Source organism: Clinocottus analis, unplaced genomic scaffold (assembly GCF_023055335.1).
Source record: "Clinocottus analis isolate CAN_PGR_092001 unplaced genomic scaffold, fCliAna1.0.p SCAF_11, whole genome shotgun sequence".
Lineage (NCBI taxonomy): Eukaryota > Metazoa > Chordata > Actinopteri > Perciformes > Cottidae > Clinocottus > Clinocottus analis.
This window is the reverse complement of record NW_027175832.1, coordinates 21,207,544-21,230,043: the sequence shown is the minus strand read 5'-3', so window position 1 is coordinate 21,230,043 and position 22,500 is coordinate 21,207,544. Positions and strand designations below refer to the sequence as shown.

Genomic DNA, 22,500 nt, shown 5'->3' with positions numbered 1-22,500 from the left:
ATGTAAGGTTCGGGGGTTAGGGTTGGACGAGTTGAGGACCCTGTGGTCCTCGGTTAGCCCTCATGGACGAAGGGCAGACGTCCACAGGAAGTGAGGGTGACCTTTCACAGGAAGTGAGGGTGACCTTTCACAGGAAGTGAGGGTGACCTTTCACAATAATGTTGTCAGGATCAAGCTGAGGGTCCCTCACGAGGTGGCGGGGGGCATCGCCGCCCTGCGCGCCGGCCTGGAGGCGCTGGTGGTGGAGGTCACTAAAGACCCCGAGTACATCACACAGATGGACCAGAGCAACCAGCAGCTGCTGAACCTCATCAGACTCACATCCAGACCCACTGCTGCAGGACTGCACATGATGAGCAGCCAGAGGTACACACACACACACACACACACACACACACACACACACACACACACACACACACTTTCAGTCTTACGATGGTTCTTCTCTGCACAGGACGGGTGACGGTCCTCGACCTCCAAAGATGGCACGATTTGACGGAGGAGGAGGAGGAGGAGGAGGTGGAGGCTACAGAGGAGGATATGGAGGAGGAGGAGGAGGTGGGGGGTACAGAGGAGGCGGGGGCTATAGAAGTGGAGGAGGGTACAGGGGAGGAGGAGGGTATGGAGGAGGAGGAAGAGGAGGGTATGGAGGAGGTGGAGGGTATGGAGGAGGAGGAAGAGGAGGGTATGGAGGAGGTGGAGGGTATGGAGGAGGAGGAAGAGGAGGGTATGGAGGAGGTGGAGGGTATGGAGGAGGAGGTGGAGGAGGGTATGGAGGAGGAGGATATGGAGGAGGTCGAGGATACAGAGGAGGAGGTTATTAACATCCAGGAGGAGCAGGAGGAAGAGGAGCCGTTCTTCACCTCCTGCCAGCGGTTCATGGTCTCCTGAAACGTGAACAGAATCTTTCTTCTTTTAGTTGTTGTTGTTGTTGTCGATCCTCATGAAACGTGTAGAAACATTTTGTGTTCCAATAAAGTCTTCAGATCATAAACAGAATTATTATTTTATTGAAGAAGTCAAATCATCAGCACCTGAACGCACCACAGCACCTGAACGCACCACAGTAATACTACAAATATGTCTTAATAAACAGAGTGCAATAACGGGGAGCGTGTTGGTAGATTTACCCACTGTGACAAATAAAGTATTATGGTGTGTGTGTGTGTGTGTATATATATATATATATATATATATATATATATATATATATATATATATATATATATATATATATATATATATATATATATATATATATATATATATAAGCATATATATAAGCAGCTGGTCATACTGGTTTATAAATATTTTCCGGTGAAGAAACTTATTGGACGCAACAGCTGAGGTGGTGACGTCATCAAGTAAGCTGCTGTTCCCACAAAGTCCAAACGAGTTGCGGAAGTGGCGGAAGTGTCCTCTGCGCAGCAGACCTGCGCAGTAGCGCGCTGGGTGTAGTCAGGAGCCCCGTCTTTTCCTGCAGGAGTTGGGAGTTGCATGGCGGCGGACTCACACACACGGACACACACTCACACGCACACAGCCGGGACAGCAGCTCGGTTCGCGGCCTGCAGCTCAGACGACCGGCCGCTTGTTTCGTGGGGAATCTGTCGGTACCGGATAGTTTAACACAACTTTCTTTGGTGGGGACAAAGTTCAGCGAGAGTTTGTGTCGCAGAAAGTTTTCTTTTTCTTTTTTTTTCTGGTCCGGAGACGACTGAAAAAAAAAATCCTAAAAAAATGCGATTTTTGCTCCGGGCTCTGGTGGCCTGGTGCTGGGCGGCGGCGTGCGGCCGCGCGGCCATGGACGAGTGCTCGGACGAGCAGCACCGCGCGCAGCGCTGCATGCCGGAGTTCGTGAACGCCGCCTTCAACGTCACGGTGGCGGCCACCAACACCTGCGGGTCCCCGCCGGAGGAGTACTGCGTGCAGACCGGCGCCACCGGCGTCACCAAGTCCTGCCACATCTGCGACGCCCGCGACCCCCGGAACCACCACAGCGCCGTGTACCTGACCGACTACAACAACCAGCAGGACACCACCTGGTGGCAGAGCCAGACCATGCTGGCGGGGGTCCAGTACCCGAACTCCATCAACCTCACCCTGCACCTCGGTAAGACCCCCGCCGCGAGCCCCTGTATGAAACCCACAATTTAAGGTTTCCCCGCGTCCCGATGAACGCACACGCATGGAGGAACACAAACACACACACTGTCCGACTTCAAACGGGCCCCTCTGGTATTCGGCCCGCAGCCAACACCTCGAACCGGACTTTATGTCGGTGATAACAACTTTTCAAACCCGGTTCCGGTGTGTCTCCTCTCGGCTGATAAAGTCCTGCGACCCGTTTTACGACCTCTGCGCGTCCGCAGCTGTGCGCCGAACCGAGCACGACGCCGCAACGCTTCAAAACACGACGTTGAAATGTGACCTATGACGTCAGCAGGGCTTCTTTCTGGGGGGGAAACGTTAAATTAGTGAAAAACTCTACGGAGTTCGGTGTGGCTTTTGTTTGCGTGGGCTTACAAGAGAAAACATAAATGCTGAAACCAGTTCGCGAGTCCTGAGGGGATCATTTGTTTAAAGGTTGAGCTGGAAACCTGTGTGTGTGTGTGTGTGTGTGTGTGTGTGTGTGTGTGTGTGTGTGTGTGTGTGTGTGTGTGTGTTGTCCTCACTGGCGGGTCAGCCTCTCCCAGCAGCACTTTGTGGTTCCCAGTGTTTGTTTGACAAACTGCTGGAGGTGTGAAGTTAGCAGCCTGGTGTCCTCAAACGCATCACCTCCTCTGTGTGTGTGTGTGTGTGTGTGTGTGTGTGTGTGTGTGTGTGTGTGTGTGTGTGTGTGTGTGTGTGGTGTGGGGAGGGGGGGCTGCAGGAAGTGAGTCTCTGTGGGTAAACACAGCCTGCGGGTCGTGGTTCGGTTCTTTTTAAGGAAGATGTTTTATTTGGTTTCATACATTTTTGTAACGAGCGATTTGTTAAATACTGAGATTCAGCGATGCAGAAAGTCTGTTGAGCTTCTGGAGGAGGTGGAGGTCTCCTCCCAGAGCTCTCTGCTTCATCTCATGGTCCTCCTCAGGAGCCCAGCTGCTGGTATCAAATACCAACGAAGAAGACCACAAGCCAGGCTGAAAGCTCCAGAGAGAAGAAGAGTGTGTGATCTCTGGCAGCACGGTGTGTTTGAGGACCTGCAGAGAGCTCGTGTTTCTGAGCGTTCGGCCCTTTGAAGATGGCGCGTCCCGACTCACCAATGTTCCTCTGAACAAGAGAACAGTGTGGTGAGGACGTCTCGTCTGAACACTTTGACTCAACTTTATTTAAACGACTAATCCTCCTTAAAGACGATCCAGCTGCAACACACACACACACACACACACACACACACACACACACACACACACACACACACACACAGCTGGTGTAATCCTCGGCAGCTGTTGACTTGTTGTTTTACGGTTTGAAGACGAGGAGAATCTTGGGAAACTCAGCTGGGGTTTCCCAGAGTGCACTGCTGTCTCTGTCTCACATACTGGGCTCTGATTGGTCCACAACGTCCCGCTTTGTCCCCCTCACTTCCTGTCTCTGTTCAACGGAAGTGAAGTTACATCCTTTTGTTAGATGGGAGGAGCTTCACGCGATGGGAGGAGCTTAGTTTATATTTCTGTAGCTGTGTCTCCTCCCGGACTCTTCAGCACGTCAGCGCTGACTTCAGTGTTCATGGCGCCGCGCTGACAGAACCAGCAGAACTCTGCACTGAGAGAACCCGGATGGAGCGCTGCGACGCACACGATGCAGCGCAAACCATGGACGCTACTCGCACTGAACGGGCGCCTTCTGAATCGGGAGACTCTCATCCCTCCCTGATGAAGGTGGTGATGATGAAGGTGATGAAGGTGTCTCCTCTGAGGGCTCCGTCTCTTTGTTGTTTGTTGGTTCTCACCTGAGCAGCTGTGTTTGGACAACAGGCTCCGCCCTCCTGTCGCCGCGCGCTCATTAAAAGGCCCACGGTGCGTTCAGGGTCACGGCCTCATGGACCTTCAGAGCGGTGACATTTAAAGTGTGAAACAACAAAATGATTAGAAATCATTTCACTCATTGGACGTTTCTGTTTTTGGTCTTTTAATCTTTTCTTTTTAATCAGACAACATGTTGAATGAGAGAAAACAAAGAAAACTACTTGTCAGGCCGTGTTGTGTTCAGGCTCCACGCTGTTGATGCATAACTAAATATCTACAGCTGGACCCGGTGGAAACTGACTCGTCGTGTCGCAGCTCGTCGGAGCGACGGCTTGTTATTAAACATCTGGATCAAAACCTCGTCACGGGAAGCGCTGCCACTCTGTAATTACGGCTCTGCCCGGAGGCAGTGAACGCAGCACGGCTGGCGGCAGAGGAAAACGTGACGGCCCAGCGCTGCTTTCAAGGACACTCGGGTGTCCTTGAAAGCAGCGCTGGGCCGTCACGAGGTTTGGCTGCTCGAGGTGAAGGACGAGATGTTTTTTCTACTTTTGTTATTCGCGCGGCCGGCAGTCAGCGCTCCGAGGTCGGAGTGTCATTAAATGCACCGCCCGGCTTCCTGTCTCGTCTTCAGCCGGCTGCTCATGAATGAACACAATTTATTAATATCAAACGCAGAAGACAGATTTATGCACGACTTGAAACGCTCCGGTGTCGGAGTGTCCCTGAACGCAGCGGTTGCTGTAACTGAAGGAACAAAGCCGGAGTCCAGACTGATCTGCAGAGATAGGATCTGCTGTGTGGAGCCTCTTATCGGCCCTGAGAGGATCCGCCTGCTGCGGGACAGGAAGTCTCGCCGGGCTTTGAACGCCTCCTCCAGACGGCCGCCGTCCTCTTTGTGTGGCGCTGCTGGTGCGTTCAAGGACCCTTCAACTTTTTTTTTGGAGAGTTTTTGAGCGTCGGTTTGTTGAAGATTCTCACGATCCGGTTCAGAGACCGCCTCCTCTTCAAAGCTCCGCCCCCAGCGCTGCGTTCAAGAGCAGCTCGTAGATTGTAGTTGGTCAGGGAACAGGCGGGGTCAAAGGTCCCGGCTGTGACCTGACGGCTGGACACGACCAGACGTCACCACAGTGACGGCAGAACGAATCCCTGAGCTCCAATCAAACGGCTCGTTTACTACAGCGACGGCATCGCTGGTTTCATCGCAACCGATTCATGTTTTAACGTCAGTGACATCACTTCCTGTCACAGCAGCGGTCACTTCCTGGTCGGCTCCATAAACTTCTAAATAATGAATCAACGGTTCCATAAAACGTTCAAACGTGTGTTTTCTGCATGCACTCCCAGCTCTGACCTTGTGACCTCTCCCGACTGTAAACTGACATGACGAAGCGTTTCCTGTCCCGTGGGAAGAAGAAGAGTGTGGGAACGGTGCTGGGAGGCCGGACCTGAGAGGACCTGCAGGCCGCGAGCGGGCCGAGGGCCCGGTGCTGCTGGGACTCTGTGATTTGCTTCAGGAAGTGCCGCATGGCCCCGGGGAGAGGGTCTATTCTTACAGACGTGGAGCCTGAGCGAGCACAGATGCATTACAGGGACAAGCAGATGCATGCAGGGTAATTTTAGCCCAGGAGCGCAGAACACAGAGCGACGCTCTCAAAGCGGGTAATTAGTGAGCAGCCGCGTGAGGAGCTGAGACCACTCTCTTCAAACACAAGAAACTTTATTAACAAGAGACGCAAACATCACTTAATAAAGTACTTTATTTCTAAAAAACTACAGCTGTCATTTACAATATTACTTTCATATATAACTTTAGTTTCACAACATAAACCTTCCCTTGGCACTTGCTTCACATGAAGAGGACCCAGGACGGAGCCCTGAGGGACCCAGTAGTGAGCGGGCAAGAGACTGGAAGGAAATGATGATGTGGTGGTTCAGCAGAGCGGTCCAGGAGGAGGAGAGAGAGGCCGCTCCATCAGGGTGGAGCTGGAGACGGGGCTGTTGGGGTTGGAAATAGAGGATTGGATTGTGTATATTGTGTATATTATATATATATATTGTGTATATTGTATGTTTTGGTAGAACAGGCGTTTGGCTGCAGAGGAGAGAGTGACAAGCGAGCGAGTCGTCGGCGTGTTTCAGTTTTTACCGTTTCCTTTCTGATGCTCCATTACTGTACATGTCATTACTGTACATTACTTTACTTTACTTTACTTTACATTACTTTACTTTACATGTCATTACTGTACATTACTTTACTGTACTTTACTTTACATTACTTTACTTTACATGTCGTTACTGTACATTACTTTACTTTACATTACTTTACTTTACATGTTGTTACATTACTTTACTTTACATTATATTACTTTACTTTACATGTCATTACTGTACATTACTTTACTGTACATTACTTTACTTTACATGTCATTACTGTACATTACTTTACTGTACATTACTTTACTTTACATTACTTTACTGTACATTACTTTACTTTACATGTCATTACTGTACATTACTTTACTTTACATTACTTTACTTTACATGTCATTACTTTACATGTCGTTACATTACTTTACATTATATTACTTTACTTTACATGTCATTACTGTACATTACTTTACATTACTTTACTGTACATTACTTTACTTTACATGTCATTACTGTACATTACTTTACTTTACATGTTGTTACATTACTTTACTTTACATTATATTACTTTACTTTACATGTCATTACTGTACATTACTTTACTGTACATTACTTTACTTTACATGTCATTACTGTACATTACTTTACTGTACATTACTTTACTTTACATTACTTTACTGTACATTACTTTACTTTACATGTCATTACTGTACATTACTTTACTTTACATTACTTTACTTTACATGTCATTACTTTACATGTCGTTACATTACTTTACATTATATTACTTTACTTTACATGTCATTACTGTACATTACTTTACATTACTTTACTGTACATTACTTTACTTTACATGTCATTACTGTACATTACTTTACTTTACATTACTTTACTTTACAATATATTACTTTACATTACTTTAGTTTACTTTACTTTACATGTCATCCAAAGGGACTTACAATAAGTGCATTCAACCGTAAGTAGGACCTACAAGTAGGAGCTCCATGGTGAGTCTCTAGTTTCAGGCTCGGTGACTTTAAAATAAGACTCAGGAACCTCGAATGAGTTTTATTTTGAGAAGAAGGCAGAAGGAATGTAATAAAATAAGTCTGTCTGCAACGAGATAAAATGATGGAAGCCTGAACCGAGACGTTGAAGTTGTTCTCTGAAGGTTCTCTGAAGGTTCTCTTCAGAGAACCTGCTGGGCACCAACAGCCGGCCTCCAGTTTCCAGGTTTCCAGCATTAAGAGTTTCCCTGAAGCAGACGAGCCGGGACAGGAGCTGCTTCCTCCTGGAGCTTTGTTTAAGGAGGGAGACTTTAATCTTTCCCATCTTCCTCTCAGAAGCTCAACAATCACTCACAACCTTTTGTCTCAGACGTCCTCGGACCGGGTGTTTGATTCCCGATGCCGTTCTGCTCCGCCGGTCGTTCATGACTTTATATTTGACTTTTTTATTTTGCGTTGCCTTGAGGTAAACTTTAAAAAAAGGTCTGGGGGGGTTTGTGGGTCTGGGGGGCTTGTGGGTCTGGAGGGCCTGGGGGGTCTGGGGGGTTTGTGGGTTGTGGGTCTGGGGGGTTGTGGGTCTGTGCTCTCTGTGTGTCCTGCTGGGTCTCTTTGTCTCTGGTAACGAGGACAGCTTTGGTGTGTTCCCGCCGTGGTGACACCTCCGGGTGGGGCGTTGGCTTCTTAGGTGGTCTCTGCTGGAAAAGCTCCGCCAAACACACTGATCGGGGGGGAGGGGGTCTTAAGGTGGACTCCTTAAGGTGGACTCCTTAAGGTGGACTCCTATAGTTTGTAAAGTCACTAAAGTGAGAACACGAGAGATAAAGATGTGTTCATGAAGTCGTCGAATGAATTAGTTCATCTGGAGTTGAAGAAAGACAAACCTTCACTTCACTCCCTTCCTGTCTGCACGCTAAGCTAACGTTAGCGCCACACATCTGGATCCCCACTCGGGAACGAGCTGAGCTTATCTCCTTCTGGAGGCCGCCGACTCTTATCAACACGCTCTAATCTGCTCTCGTCCAATCAGAGCGCCCGGCTCTGTTTATCAAACATCTTCCTGCATTCCACGTTTCCTTCACGACCAGAGATGAGGGTCTGAGGCCTTCAGGGGGTCTGAGGCCTTCATGAGGGTCTGAGGCCTTCATGAGGGTCTGAGGCCTTCAGGGGGTCTGAGGCCTTCAGGGGGTCTGAGGCCTTCGGGGGTCTGAGGCCTTCAGGGGGTCTGAGGGCCTTATACTGAGGGAAGTCTACAGTACTAGTCTACAGTCTACAGTACTAGTCTACAATACTAGTCTACAGTACTAGTCTACAGTCTACAGTACTAGTCTACAGTACTAGTCTACAGTCTACAGTACTAGTCTACAGTACTAGTCTACGGTCTACAGTACTAGTCTACAGTACTAGTCTACAGTCTACAGTACTAGTCTACAGTCTACAGTACTAGTCTACAGTCTACAGTCTACAGTACTAGTCTACAGTACTAGTCTACAGTCTACAGTACTAGTCTACAGTCTACAGTACTAGTCTACAGTACTAGTCTACAGTACTAGTCTACAGTACTAGTCTACAGTCTACAGTACTAGTCTACAGTACTAGTCTACAGTACTAGTCTACAGTCTACAGTACTAGTCTACAGTCTACAGTGAAACATGCAGAGGTCAAAGGTCCTCACAGCTGCAGTGGATCAGACTGAGTCTCAGGAGACTGTTTCATGTTCATGCTCACATTCCTCACATTCCTCACATTCCTCGTGGTCCTCTCTGATTGGTTCATGTGCCGCTGGGTGACCTTTGACCCCGGCACCTGCTCTGAGGGGTCACCAGGGAGACGCAGGACGTCACCTGCAGCAGACTCTGGATGAGCTCTCAAGTCTCTCAACCGTCTAAGTAGTCCATCTTCCTCCTCTTCCTCTTCCTCTTCCTCCTGGGTTCAGACACAACAAACTCTGAAATCTGGCTTTTTAAACTTTGCGTCCCTTAGAAACAACAAGACTTGTACTGTATACAGTATACAGTGTACTGTATGCAGTATACAGTGTACTGTATACAGTACACTGTATACTGTATACAATAAACTGTAAACTGTGATTCTATGATCGTCTCCTTGTCTCCTCTCCTCGTCTCCTCTCCTCCGCTCGGCCCACGTGCCCAAAAGTCAAAGCGGCCATTGTTCGTTCCTCCGGACAAGAATGCGATGAGGTCATGGGAGGAAGTTTAATTGGACTCCTCCTCCTCCCTCCCTCCTCCCTGCCTCCTCTTCTTCTCCCTCCTCCTCCTCCCCTGAGGCTCCTCTCCTGGAGGAGGGTTCACAGGAATGTCCTGTAGAAAACATCCGCATGAGCAGCTCATCCAGACTTCAAGACAGACTTGTAACACTGCTGAGGGTGAACTGGTTCCACTGGGAACTACGAGGGATCCAAACCAGTGATTCACAAAGTCACGTCAGGGGGGTCTCAGATCCTGAAGCTCCTCTCTGTGATGTGTTCAGGGGTCAAAGGCCATGTGGTGCTGTTGAAGGACACTTAAGCCCCTCCCCCTCACGGCTCAGTCCGTTGTCTTGTCTTCCATATCAGGACAGGAATCTCTCTCTCTCTCTCTCTCTCTCTCTCTCTCTCTCTCTCTCTCTCTCTCTCTATCTCTCTGGTGGAAACATTCCAGATCCTCGTGGATCTTGAGACTATTTTCATGTTCAGACCTGAATCTTCCCCCTCTGGAGGGTTAAAACCCTCAACCAGACCATCTAATGTGAGGCATGACTGTAGTGCTGCTTCCTGTTCCTCTTCCTGCTTCCTGTTCCTCTTCCTGTTCCTCTTCCTGCTTCCTGTTCCTGTTCCTTTAAAACAATGTTGGCTCTCCTTTGAACCCTTCCAAAAAAGTAAACCCTGGATAACGAGTTTCTTCGTGAGCTTTTATTTTGGAAGGGTAGCGGCGGGGTCCGTGGTGCAGAGTCCCCGTCGTGGCGCTCTGCTGTGTGAGTAGATGCCGTGGAGCTCGTCCCCCGTCCCACGGGCCCAGGACATGGACTCTTTGTTCCCTCGTCAATACCACGATTGTTCTGGAGGACGGAACGAAGACAAAGACCGCCGGACGCCTCTCACCAAACCTCACCGCCAAAACACCGGACTTAACGGAAAGAAGAGAGTTCAGAGTCCTCTAGAGGAACTGGTCCCCAGAGAGGAGTCCTCCTAGGACAACTGGTCCCCAGAGAGGAGTCCTCCTAGGACAACTGGTCCCCCAGAGAGGAGTCCTCCTAGGACAACTGGTCCCCCAGAGAGGAGTCCTCCTAGGACAACTGGTCCCCCAGAGAGGAGTCCTCCTAGGACAACTGGTCCCCAGAGAGGAGTCCTCCTAGGACAACTGGTCCCCCAGAGAGGAGTCCTCCTAGGACAACTGGTCCCCCAGAGAGGAGTCCTCCTAGGACAACTGGTCCCCCAGAGAGGAGTCCTCCTAGGACAACTGGTCCCCCAGAGAGGAGTCCTCCTAGGACAACTGGTCCCCCAGAGAGGAGTCCTCTAGAGGAACCTCTGCATCATGTCCTCCACATGACCCTTGTCCAATCAGAGTGTCCTGGTCTCAGGGCAAGTCCAGATGCACTTCATCCCATTTGGGAGGAAGAGGAGGATGAGGAAGAAGAGGAGGAGGCGTCGTGACTTCCTGCCGGCTGGTGTCCGTCCTCTTCTTACAGACTTTGATCTGCAGCCAAACGCTCTGAGTGAAACTCCTTTGTTCCCACTTCAGATTCTCGTCATTACTTGTCAATCACCCTCTAGCCCCGCCCCTAAAGCGTCCCCTCATTATGGTCTGTTTGACTCTAACAGACCATAAAGTACTAAATGAACATCATGCTGTATAGAAGAAGACTAGAAACTAGAGATTGAGACATAAACTCATGTTTGCAATGTTTACTGAGGGAATACATCAAGAGAGAAGTAGAGTCACTTATATAGACTTCTATACAACCAGAGGAGTCGCCCCCTGGTGGTCAGGAGAGAGAATGCAGCTTTAACACATGAAGCATAGACTTCTATACAACCAGAGGAGTCGCCCCCTGGTGGTCAGGAGAGAGAATGCAGCTTTAACACATGAAGCATAGACTTCTATACAACCAGAGGAGTCGCCCCCTGGTGGTCAGGAGAGAGAATGCAGCTTTAACACATGAAGCATAGACTTCTATACAACCAGAGGAGTCTCCCCCTGGTGGTCAGGAGAGAGAATGCAGCTTTACTACATGAAGCATAGACTTCTATACAACCAGAGGAGTCTCCCCCTGGTGGTCAGGAGAGAGAACACATGCTATACACACCTATATATATATATATATATATATATAATGGGATTTTTCCATTTTTTATATATATATATATATATATATATATATATATATATATATATATATATAATGGGATTTTTCCAAATTACAAGCATAAGACAAAATGAAAGGAAGGTGTGTGTGTGTGTGTGTGTGTGTGTGTGTGTGTGTGCGTGTGTGAGTGTGAGAAAGCTTGGGCGCCTCACCCAGTGACTGTACTGGTTTGCTCCCAGTCAGTCATTGTTTGAACCGTCTCCACCCTGCAGCTCAAATGTAACTGCTTCGTATTAACCTTGACCCACAACGGTCCTCACAAGACACACACACACACACACACACACACACACACACACACACACACACACACACACACACACACACACAGTGTGACTGCTTCATTGTTTCCTGTAGTAAACTCTTTTGTCGCGCGTCCTATCAGCTGCTTCACCTTTATTCACCGTAGACACAGAGGGGCCCCCGGGGGCCCGGCTGTCAGCACTCTGTTTACTGAGTGGATTCTTTGGCTGAGCAAACACACACACACACACACACACACACACACACCTCAAACATGGCGGCGTTCCTTCGTGCTGGGACTTGAGCGAGAATGCAGCTCCAGGACTTAAAGACCACTTCAGCTTCAGTCCACTTCCTGCTGAGACCACAACAACAAGTCTCCATCACGGTGAAGTCCACGTGACGCCGCAGAGTGGACTTCACCGTGATGGAGAGTCGCTGTCTAACGACGAGCTTCCTGTTAACGAGGAGCTTCCTGTCTGTTAACGAGGAGCTTCCTGTCTGTTAACGAGGAGCTTCCTGTCTGTTAACGAGGAGCTTCCTGTCTGTTAACGAGGAGCTTCCTGTCTGTTAACGACGAGTTTCCTGTCTGTTAACGAGGAGCTTCCTGTCTGTTAACGAGGAGCTTCCTGTCTGTTAACGAGGAGCTTCCTGTCTGTTAACGAGGAGCTTCCTGTCTGTTAACGAGGAGCTTCCTGTCTGTTAACGAGGAGCTTCCTGTCTGTTAACGAGGAGCTTCCTGTCTGTTAACGAGGAGCTTCCTGTCTGTTAACGAGGAGCTTCCTGTCTGTTAACGAGCTTCCTGTCTGCAGGTAAATCCTTCGACATCACCTACGTGCGGCTGAAGTTCCACACCAGCCGCCCGGAGAGCTTCGCCATCTACAAGCGCAGCTCGGAGGCGGGCCCCTGGGTTCCGTACCAGTTCTACAGCGGCTCCTGCCAGAAGACGTACCGCAAGCCGGGCCGCGGGTTCATCCGCACCGGAGAGGACGAGCAGCAGGCGCTCTGCACCGACGACTTCAGCGACATCTCGCCGCTCACCGGCGGCAACGTGGCGTTCTCCACGCTGGAGGGCCGGCCCAGCGCGTACAACTTCGACAACAGCCCGGTGCTGCAGGTGGGTTCTGTCAGGGTTCTGTCAGGGTTCTATCAGGGTTCTGAGGGTTCTGTCAGGGTTCTATCAGGGTTCTGTCAGGGTTCTATCAGGGTTCTATCAGGGTTCTGAGGGTTCTATCAGGGTTCTATCAGGGTTCTGTCAGGGTTCTATCAGGGTTCTATCAGGGTTCTATCAGGGTTCTGTCAGGGTTCTATCAGGGTTCTATCAGGGTTCTGAGGGTTCTGTCAGGGTTCTGAGGGTTCTGTCAGGGTTCTATCAGGGTTCTGAGGGTTCTGTGTGGGTCTCATCTCTTCTCTTTCTCCTCTCGTCTCTTTCTCGTCTCCTCTCTCCTCCCTCCTTGTTTCCTAATAACAGAGTCTTTATTGTGTTCATGTTTTGTTGTGTTGAACACGAGAAGCATCCAGATGGAACGTAAACAAACAAACAAACAAACAAACAAACAAACAAACGTGTGAATGAAACAGAAGTCTTCATCGTTGGACCTGAACGAACATCCCGTTTATCTGTTTAGAAAAAGCTGTGCAGGACCCTGTTTGTAATAGAATTTCTTCCCACACATTGTCTTTGAGTATAGTTATAATATCCCATATGTTCTGGAAAGAAATATCCTGAATGTTAGTCTCCAGCACTTTCTGCACATCCCAATCCCCCTCAGACTGTCACCTCCCAGCTGCACTTTCTATGCTCTGGCGCAGGAGATCATTTCATCAAAAATGAATTCATAAAAGAATTTTTCAAAAAAAGAAAAAGCACAACAGAGGACGGCTTTCAAGGGGAATCTGAATACAACACCTGGCCGAGTAGAAAGAGAGAAAAAAGGCCCACGGCAAAGCGTGTCTGTCCTACCAATGCGTCCTCAGGACAATCCATCCTCTGAGTTTACCCTTGAGTGAAGACAGGTAAAGAGGGAAACACCACATATAAATCATCCCAGGAGACGGACACAACAGCTTTTACTCCCTCAGCAGAAAGGATCGGAGGGAAAGTAGTTTATTAGCAAAAGCATGTGTTATTAACCCTGACAATCCAAACCATATTGATTTGTTCTCTCTTTACACATGGAGGCGTGTGATGGCAGATCACGTACTGCTTACTGCTCCCTCCAGATAATGAGAATATCAGCTTTCTGTGAAATGCAACTGCTGATATTCCACTCAAATGTGATTATCCACTTGAGTGTATTAATACAGACTCAAAGTTCCACTAATGAGTGAGACGGTTCACACAGAGCCTTTTATCTTCCACGCTGTCACCACGGCAAAAGTAAGACACGCGCAAGACATGTAATCGGTACAGCAGGTAAATGAAAGTATTTCTAATATCTCGAACAGTTTTAAAATATCCTGCTAACAAGCTCTGACATGTAGCCGAAATTTAATTGAAGTAGAGGTAAAGGTATTTGTGTTTAATGAGAGATAACTCACTTAGAGGTTTTAATTCAAGAGCATTATTACCTTTTATTTCACGTGCAACGGCGAAAAAAAAAAAAGTTTTATAGGACTGGGATTTAATTAAAAAATCAATTCAAATATAATAAAGTGAATTACAGAATGAAAGAAAGTGACTTCTTCTCTTCTTCTGGTGCTTTTGAAGCGAGCGGTACAAAGGCCTGGTCTGACAGGTCTGGTGGCGTTAAAGTGGCTACGGGAGACGCAGAAAAGCAATTTTAGCCACCTGAAAAGTAATCAATATCAGTTTAAGTACACGCTTTATATGATATATTTTCACAGCTTTACCTCCCCATCAGACAGCTCTTTCCGACGGGGAACTGCAGTACTTATGTTCCTCTCTTTAAAGCCACGGGACAAAATCGGTGACTTCTGCCTGCGGAAAATCGAAACTGCCCGTCTACCGATTAGATCGATTAGTTTGGATGTGTTAGTGCCTGACTTTTGGATCCAAAGTACCAACAGCTGTAGATAGCTTAGCTTCTGTCTTCTCTGTAATACACTGATGGATAAGGATAATATATGTTTAGATATGTAGCAACGTCTTCATGAAGCAACCGAGATCAGTCAGGAGGGACAATGTGGTTTAGGCTCCGAAAAAAAACATTTTTATAAAAGCAAAATGTGAATGTTTAGATTTTAACCTTTTGGAAACTGCGCAGAAATCCTCCCGCTCCCATTTTAAGTCCCAGCATGCCCCATTCAGACAATCTTTTGGCATAAAAAACTTTTTTTTTTTCATTTTTGAACCAAACGACACAGTTTTTTGACTGAAACTCCTTCCTAACAGGACAAGACTTTGTTTTATTGTGATTTTTGTTGCAGATTCAGATTCTTTAGGTCCTAATCTTTCCCGAAAGGTGTCTTGTTAACCGCTCCAGGAGGCTTTTTTGGGAAATCTGGCTCATATCATGCTGGATAGTCACGATCTTTTTAACGTGATTTTTTTTCTATGCAGATTTACATTTTTTCCCCGAGACTTTGCTGAACAAATACATACAAAAAACAAAAGTATTGGAATTAATATGGGGTTCCTACGACGACTCAAACACAGGGAAAAACACTCAAACGCAGGGAAAAGGAGGTCTGGAGCCAACATTGGTTCCAAGGTTTTCAACGGGTTAAGAGAAAAGAAACACCACTGGGAAGCTACAGAATGATACAAAGAGTGTGTGTTTGAAGTGTGTCGTGTGTCTTAACCTTTGCCCTATCATGAAATCTGAACAGTTTTAGGAGGCACGGACACATGATGTCATCCTGCTGATCGGCACATGGACAAACTCTAGTTGTTGGGAGGGACAGACGGACAGACTCACTCAGCCTGAGGCGGACCACGTGTGTGGCAAGAAGTGCACAAAGCTATTTGCTAATAGTTAAAGGAGTAAATGTCATCCGTCGCCTCGGTCCTTGTCATTTCTAAATCACAGAGGAGGAAGCAGGTTGAGCCCGAGCAGACCGTCTCTAATATTTCCAGCTCGGTCCCCTCGCTGCCCTTCAGGCCTCGCTGCCGGCGGCGCCTTATCGCATTCAGAGGCGTTAGGTCCTTGGGCCGCAGCCGGTGAGGAAACATGATTTTACATATATAAACCGTTTATTCAGCGAAGGGCACACAAAAAAATAGAGATGTCTCCCACGTAGTCGGTGGGGGAGAAATGTCATCGTTTTCTTCCCCTCCCTCCCCCTTTTCTCACCAGTAAGCGTGCAAGTAAATCTGCTTAACAGTTTTTTTCCCCCTGCTGTGGCAGTGACACTGTGTCCTGTTGCCCGATGCCTTTGGGCTCGGGTGGGAGATGTGGGGAGAATTTCATATCAGCATTAAGCATACTTATCAAGGAGAGTGCGGACGGGCTGTGCGGGGAGGAGGCATGACTGAGCATGAGAGAGAACAGCAGATAAACCTACTTTTCCAAAAGCACTTTGATCATCCATATCTTCATATGAGTATGTTTCTTATAATCTTTGCGTTGGTTACAATGGTTTGTTATCATTCATATGCACAGACATCAACATGAACCCTGGGCTGTCATTGGTCTTCCATTATTTTTATGCGAGAACAAAAAGACCAATTTGCTCAATTCCTTTTAACTTTGTGCAATAAATCTGATTTTGAATAGAATTGAAGGGAAAAGAGTGCATTTACATATATTTGTATCTCATTTTAATTAAATATGAAGTCATATTTTTTCTCTGAACATCCAGCAACAAACAAACAGTCATCATCCACACGCCCCCCGCTGCTGGCTGATGGGTCTGGCCTCCAGCTGCTGGGCTAAATTGGTTCTTCGTGGATGTTAGCGACTCATCACGAGGATGAGACGTAGTACAAAATGTGACATGAAGCCAAACATTAACAGACACATAAGCACTCATCGAAATGTGTTTGAAACATATCTATAAATCACAAATAGTGAACAAATGTATTGGAATGTTAGCTCCAATACAAAAACCAGTGGTGGAAGGTAACTGCTGGAAGAAAAACATATTTACTCTGAATCAGACTCTCCTGTTGAATTCATAATCATACATTAGTTCCATTCATTAAATGGGAGTATTAGAAGGCCAGGGACTTTTCATTGAACTACCTCCACATATATATATATATAAATATCTACACACCAACTTTGTCTGTCTCGTGATAAGTCATGAGACAGTGTGTCTTTGTTGTTGGAACACATGGGCGCCTGTTGCCTCGTGACTTTGGTCAGAACCGGCCTGATGGATGACTGAGAATAATACTTGAATTTATGTATCCAGAACTTTTCTGAATACTCAAAGACGCTTTACAAAGGAATCATTCACACAGTGATGACACACACACACTAGAACACACACACACACACACACACACTGGAACCTTCATGCACGCGCACTAAAACCCACATGCACACAAACACACACACACTGGAACACGCACACACACACACACACACACACTGGAACCTTCATGCACGCACACTAAAACCCACATGCACACAAACACACACACACACTGGAACCTTCATGCACACACACACACACACACACACACACACACACACACACACTGGAACCTTCATGCACACACACTCACACACACACACACACACACACACACACACACACTGGAACCTTCATGCACACACACACACACACACACACACACACACTGGAACCTTCATGCACACACACACACACACACACACTGGAACCTTCATGCACACACACACACACAAACACACGCTGGAATCCTCATGCACACACACACACACACACACACACACACACACACACACACACACACACTGGAACCTTCATGCACACACACTCACACACACACACACAAACACACACTGGAACCTTCATGCACACACACACACACACAAACACACACTGGAACCTTCATGCACACACACACACACAAACACACACTGGAATCCTCATGCACACACACACACACACTGGAACCTTCATGCACACACACACACACACACACACACACACACACACACACACACACACACACACACACTGGAACCTTCATGCGCACACACACACACACACACACACACACACACTGGAACCTTCATGCACACACACACACACACACACACACACACACTGGAACCTTCATGCACACACACACACACACACACACACACTGGAACCTTCATGCACACACACACACACACACACTGGAACCTTCATGCACACACACACACACACACTGGAACCTTCATGCACACACACTCACACACACACACACAAACACACACTGGAACCTTCATGCACACACACACACACACAAACACACACTGGAACCTTCATGCACACACACACACACAAACACACACTGGAATCCTCATGCACACACACACACACACTGGAACCTTCATGCACACACACACACACACACACACACACACACACACACACACACACACACACACACACACACACACACACACACACACTCCACGGAGCCCGGCTCGCCCGCCAAACGGGCGAACCGACGTTCGGATTCGGTCGCGACCGCGACCGGGACAGGGACCGGGACCGGGACCGGGCCTTTGACGATTCCGCGATTGCCCGAGGGGCGGGCCGCCGCCGCGACCGAATCCGAACGTCGGTTCGCCCGTTTGGCGGGCGAGCCGGGCTCCGTGGAGTGTGTGTGTGTGTGTGTGTGTGTGTGTGTGTGTGTGTGTGTGTGTGTGTGTGTGTGTGTGTGTGTGTGTGTGTGCGTGTGTGTGCGTGTGTGTGTGTGTGTGTGTGCGTGTGTTTGTGCGCGTGTGTGTGCGTGTGTGTGTGTGTGTGTGTGTGTGTGTGTGTGAGTGTGAGTGTGTGTGTTCTGTGTCGTTGCTTGTAACACTGGTGATGACTAAATAAATGTAAGGAAAAAAAATACAATGCAACTGTCTTGTCATGTCTTTATTTGTATCATTTATTTATTTATTTTTTACATTTAGCATACGGGATGACTTGTAATACAACGTAAAACTTGGGTCGTTTCGACCCGAGGACGAGGCCGAGGGCTCACGGGTCATTCTGACCCCGGGGACGACGGCGAGGCCGGGAGCTCGGCTATAAACGAGGGTCATTCAGACCCCGGGGACGGCGGCCGGGAACTCGACGATAAACGCGGGTCATTCTAACTCTGGGGACAGGGGCCGGGAACTCGACGATAAACGCGGGTCATTCTGACCCCGGGGACGTGGGCCGAGAGCTCGACGATATACGCGGGTCATTCTGACCCCTGGGACGAGGCCGGGAGCTCTAACTCTGGGGACAGGGGCCGGGACGTCGGCCGAGAGCTCGACGATAAACGCGGGTCATTCAGACCCCGGGGACTGGGGCCGGAACTCGACGATAAACGCGGGTCATACTGACCCGTGTTTATCGCCGAGCTCCCGGCCTCGTCCCCCGGGGTCAGACTGACCCGCGTATATCGCTGAGCTCCCGGCCTCGTCCCCGGGGTCAGAATGACCCGCGTATATCGTCGAGCTCTCGGCCCACGTCCCCGGGGGTCAGAATGACCCGCGTTTATCGTCGAGTTCCCGGCCCCAGTCCCCGGGGTCTGAATGACCCGCGTTTATCGTCGAGCTCTCGGCCGACGTCCCGGCCCCTGTCCCCAGAGTTAGAGCTCCCGGCCTCGTCCCAGGGGTCAGAATGACCCGCGTATATCGTCGAGCTCTCGGCCCACGTCCCCGGGGTCAGAATGACCCGCGTTTATCGTCGAGTTCCCGGCCCCTGTCCCCAGAGTTAGAATGACCCGCGTTTATCGTCGAGTTCCCGGCCGCCGTCCCCGGGGTCTGAATGACCCTCGTTTATAGCCGAGCTCCCGGCCTCGCCGTCGTCCCCGGGGTCAGAATGACCCGTGAGCCCTCGCCTCGTCCTCGGGTCGAAACGACCCAAGTTTTACGTTGTATTACAAGTCATCCCGTATGCTAAATGTAAAAAATAAATAAATAAATGATACAAATAAAGACATGACAAGACAGTTGCATTGTATTTTTTTTCCTTACATTTATTTAGTCATCACCAGTGTTACAAGCAACGACACAGAACACACACACTCACACTCACACACACACACACACACACACACACACACCACACACACGCGCACAAACACACGCACACACACACACACACACACGGCACACACACTGCACACACACACACACACACACACACACACACACACACACACAGCACACTCACAGCACACACACACACACACACACACACTCCACGGAGCCCGGCTCGCCCGCCAAACGGGCGAACCGACGTTCGGATTCGGTCGCGGCGGCGGCCCGCCCCTCGGGCAATCGCGGAATCGTCAAAGGCCCGGTCCCGGTCCCGGTCCCTGTCCCGGTCGCGGTCGCGGTCCCTCTCTCGATCGACGCTGTCTGACGCAACTCTCCACGCTCTCAGCAGCGGCGGCGTCGCTTGGTCCGCCCACTGCGGAAACATCACCCGTCGCCTGGCTTCTCGAGCGGGACGGAATCGTCCCAGGCCGGCACGGTGGCGGCCAGAGCCCATTCGATCGGCCTGGACGGGATCGCTTTCCAGCCGTTCGACCCGCCCCTTGCTTCTCGTTCTATGAAAGGGGTGTACTTATACGCTGTATTTATACACAATTTATTCACATCTGCGTAATCCCGCGGTCGGCTTCGTTGGTGCGCTCGCTCTGATCGAAGGCTCTTTAGCCAAGACGCGAGACGTCATTTCGTACGTGTCCAGATTGTAAAGCCCTCTGAGGCGTTTACCAAAAAAAGAAAATAATAATAATAATGTGTATTTGTTATTCTGAGCTATTCAAAATAAACTGAATTGATTCAAATTGAAATGAGGTGTCACAAGTTGTTATGTGCGAATAAGGACACTATGAAAGGGGTGTACTTGTACGCTATATTTATACACAATTTATTCACATCTGCGTAATCACGCGGTCGGCCTCGTTGGTGTGCTCGCGCTGATCGAAGGCTCTTTAGCAAAGTCAGATTGACTCCGCAGGACACGAATGAGACAGGAAGGAGTGAGGACAACACGAGGGTTAAGTAATTTTAATGTGAATACTTTTGACACCGCTGCTTACGGGCAGTATGAAAGCTTAAGTATTTATGAAAGAATCATACAATTTGAAGTTCTGATGTGCTGAGAACCTTTATTTATGGAATTTTTTTTTTTAAAAAGAATTGTTTAAGAAAATGTAGTTTTCAACTCCGTTCAGCCTAAAATGTCATTTATGAAAATGAGTAAATGCAGCTTCCGGGCAGTAGAGACATGGAAGCTTCAGGTATTCATTAAAAGCTCATATAATTTGTAGTTCCGCTGTTTTGAAACACTTTCTTGATGGAAAATTTAAAAAAAAAAAGAATTCTTTAAGAAGATCAAGTTTTCAACTCTGTTCAGTCTGAAACGTCGTTTAAGAGCATAAAAATGGGTTACTCCATCTTACGGGCAGTATAGTGTTGAAAGCTTCAGGTATTCATGAACATATCATACAATTTGAATTTCTGATGTTCTGAGACGCTTTCTTGATGGAAAATATAAAAAAATGAATTCTTTAAGAAAATCTAGTTTTCAACTCTGTTCAGTCTGAAACATCGTTTAAGAGCATAAAAACGAGTAAATGCAGCTTACGAGCAGTATAGTGATGAAAGCTTCAGGTTTCATGAACATATTACACAATTTGATGTTCCAATGTTCTGAGACGCTTTCATGATGGAAAATATTTTAAAAAAGAATTATTTAAGAAAATCAAGTTTTCAACTCTGTTCAGTCTGAAACTTCGTTTAAGAGCATAAAAATGGGTAACTCCATCTTACGGGCAGTAGTGTGATGAAAGCTTCAGGTATTCATGAACATATCATACAATTTGATGTTTCGATGTTCTGAGATACTTTCTTGATGGAAAATATAAAAAAAAAGAATTCTTTAAGAAAATCTAGTTTTCAACTCTGTTCAGTCTGAAACGTCGTTTAAGAGCATAAAAATGGGTTACTCCATCTTACGGGCTGTATAGTGTTGAAAGCTTCAGGTATTCATGAACATATCATACAATTTGAATTTCTGATGTTCTGAGACGCTTTCTTGATGGAAAATATAAAAAAATGAATTCTTTAAGAAAATCTAGTTTTCAACTCTGTTCAGTCTGAAACGTCGTTTAAGAGCATAAAAACGAGTAAATGCAGCTTACGAGCAGTATAGTGATGAACGCTTCAAGTATTTAAGAAAGTATCATACAATTTGAAGTTCCTATGTTCTGAGACACATTCTTTATTGGAAATATTTAAAAAAAAGAATTCTTTAAGAAAATCAAGTTTCAACTCTGTTCAGTCTGAAACGTCGTTTAAGAGCATAAAAATGGGTAACTCCATCTTACGGGCAGTATGGTGATGAAAGCTTCAGGTATTCATGAACATATCATACAATTTGATGTTCCGATGTTCTGAGATACTTTCTTGATGGAAAATATTAAAAAATGAATTCTTTAAGAAAATCTAGTTTTCAACTCTGTTCAGTCTGAAACGTCGTTTAAGAGCATAAAAACGAGTAAATGCAGCTTACGAGCATAGTGATGAAAGCTTCAGGTTTCATGAACATATCATACAATTTGAATTTCTGATGTTCTGAGACGCTTTCTTGATGGAAAATATAAAAAAAATGAATCCTTTAAGAAAATCTAGTTTTCAACAGTGTTCAGTGTGAAACGTCGATTAAGAGCATACACATGAGAA

At 47.5% G+C, this 22,500-nt stretch overlaps 2 protein-coding genes across 6 annotated transcripts in view; both read left to right on the top strand.

The window, feature by feature from the left end:
- dhx9 (DEAH (Asp-Glu-Ala-His) box helicase 9) overlaps positions 1 to 1,005 on the top strand; it is a 12,566-nt gene extending 11,561 nt beyond the window's left edge. For 3 of the 5 annotated variants that reach the window (XM_068567442.1, XM_068567431.1, XM_068567453.1), the window contains 2 exons: positions 169 to 366; positions 455 to 1,004. In XM_068567442.1, coding sequence (XP_068423543.1) covers positions 169 to 366; positions 455 to 824 — 568 coding nt within the window. In that variant the 3' untranslated portion in view covers positions 825 to 1,004. Of the gene's footprint in view, positions 1 to 168; positions 367 to 454 lie in introns of all 5 variants that reach the window. The other 2 variants (XM_068567461.1, XM_068567422.1) reach the window with 2 other exon arrangements.
- A 493-nt stretch (positions 1,006 to 1,498) lies between these two features.
- The window catches only part of lamc1 (laminin, gamma 1), a 27,735-nt gene continuing 6,733 nt past the window's right edge, over positions 1,499 to 22,500 (top strand). The window contains 2 exon segments of the mRNA XM_068601324.1: positions 1,499 to 2,113; positions 12,529 to 12,833. Of these exon segments, the coding sequence (XP_068457425.1) occupies positions 1,741 to 2,113; positions 12,529 to 12,833 (678 nt within the window). The 5' untranslated portion in view covers positions 1,499 to 1,740.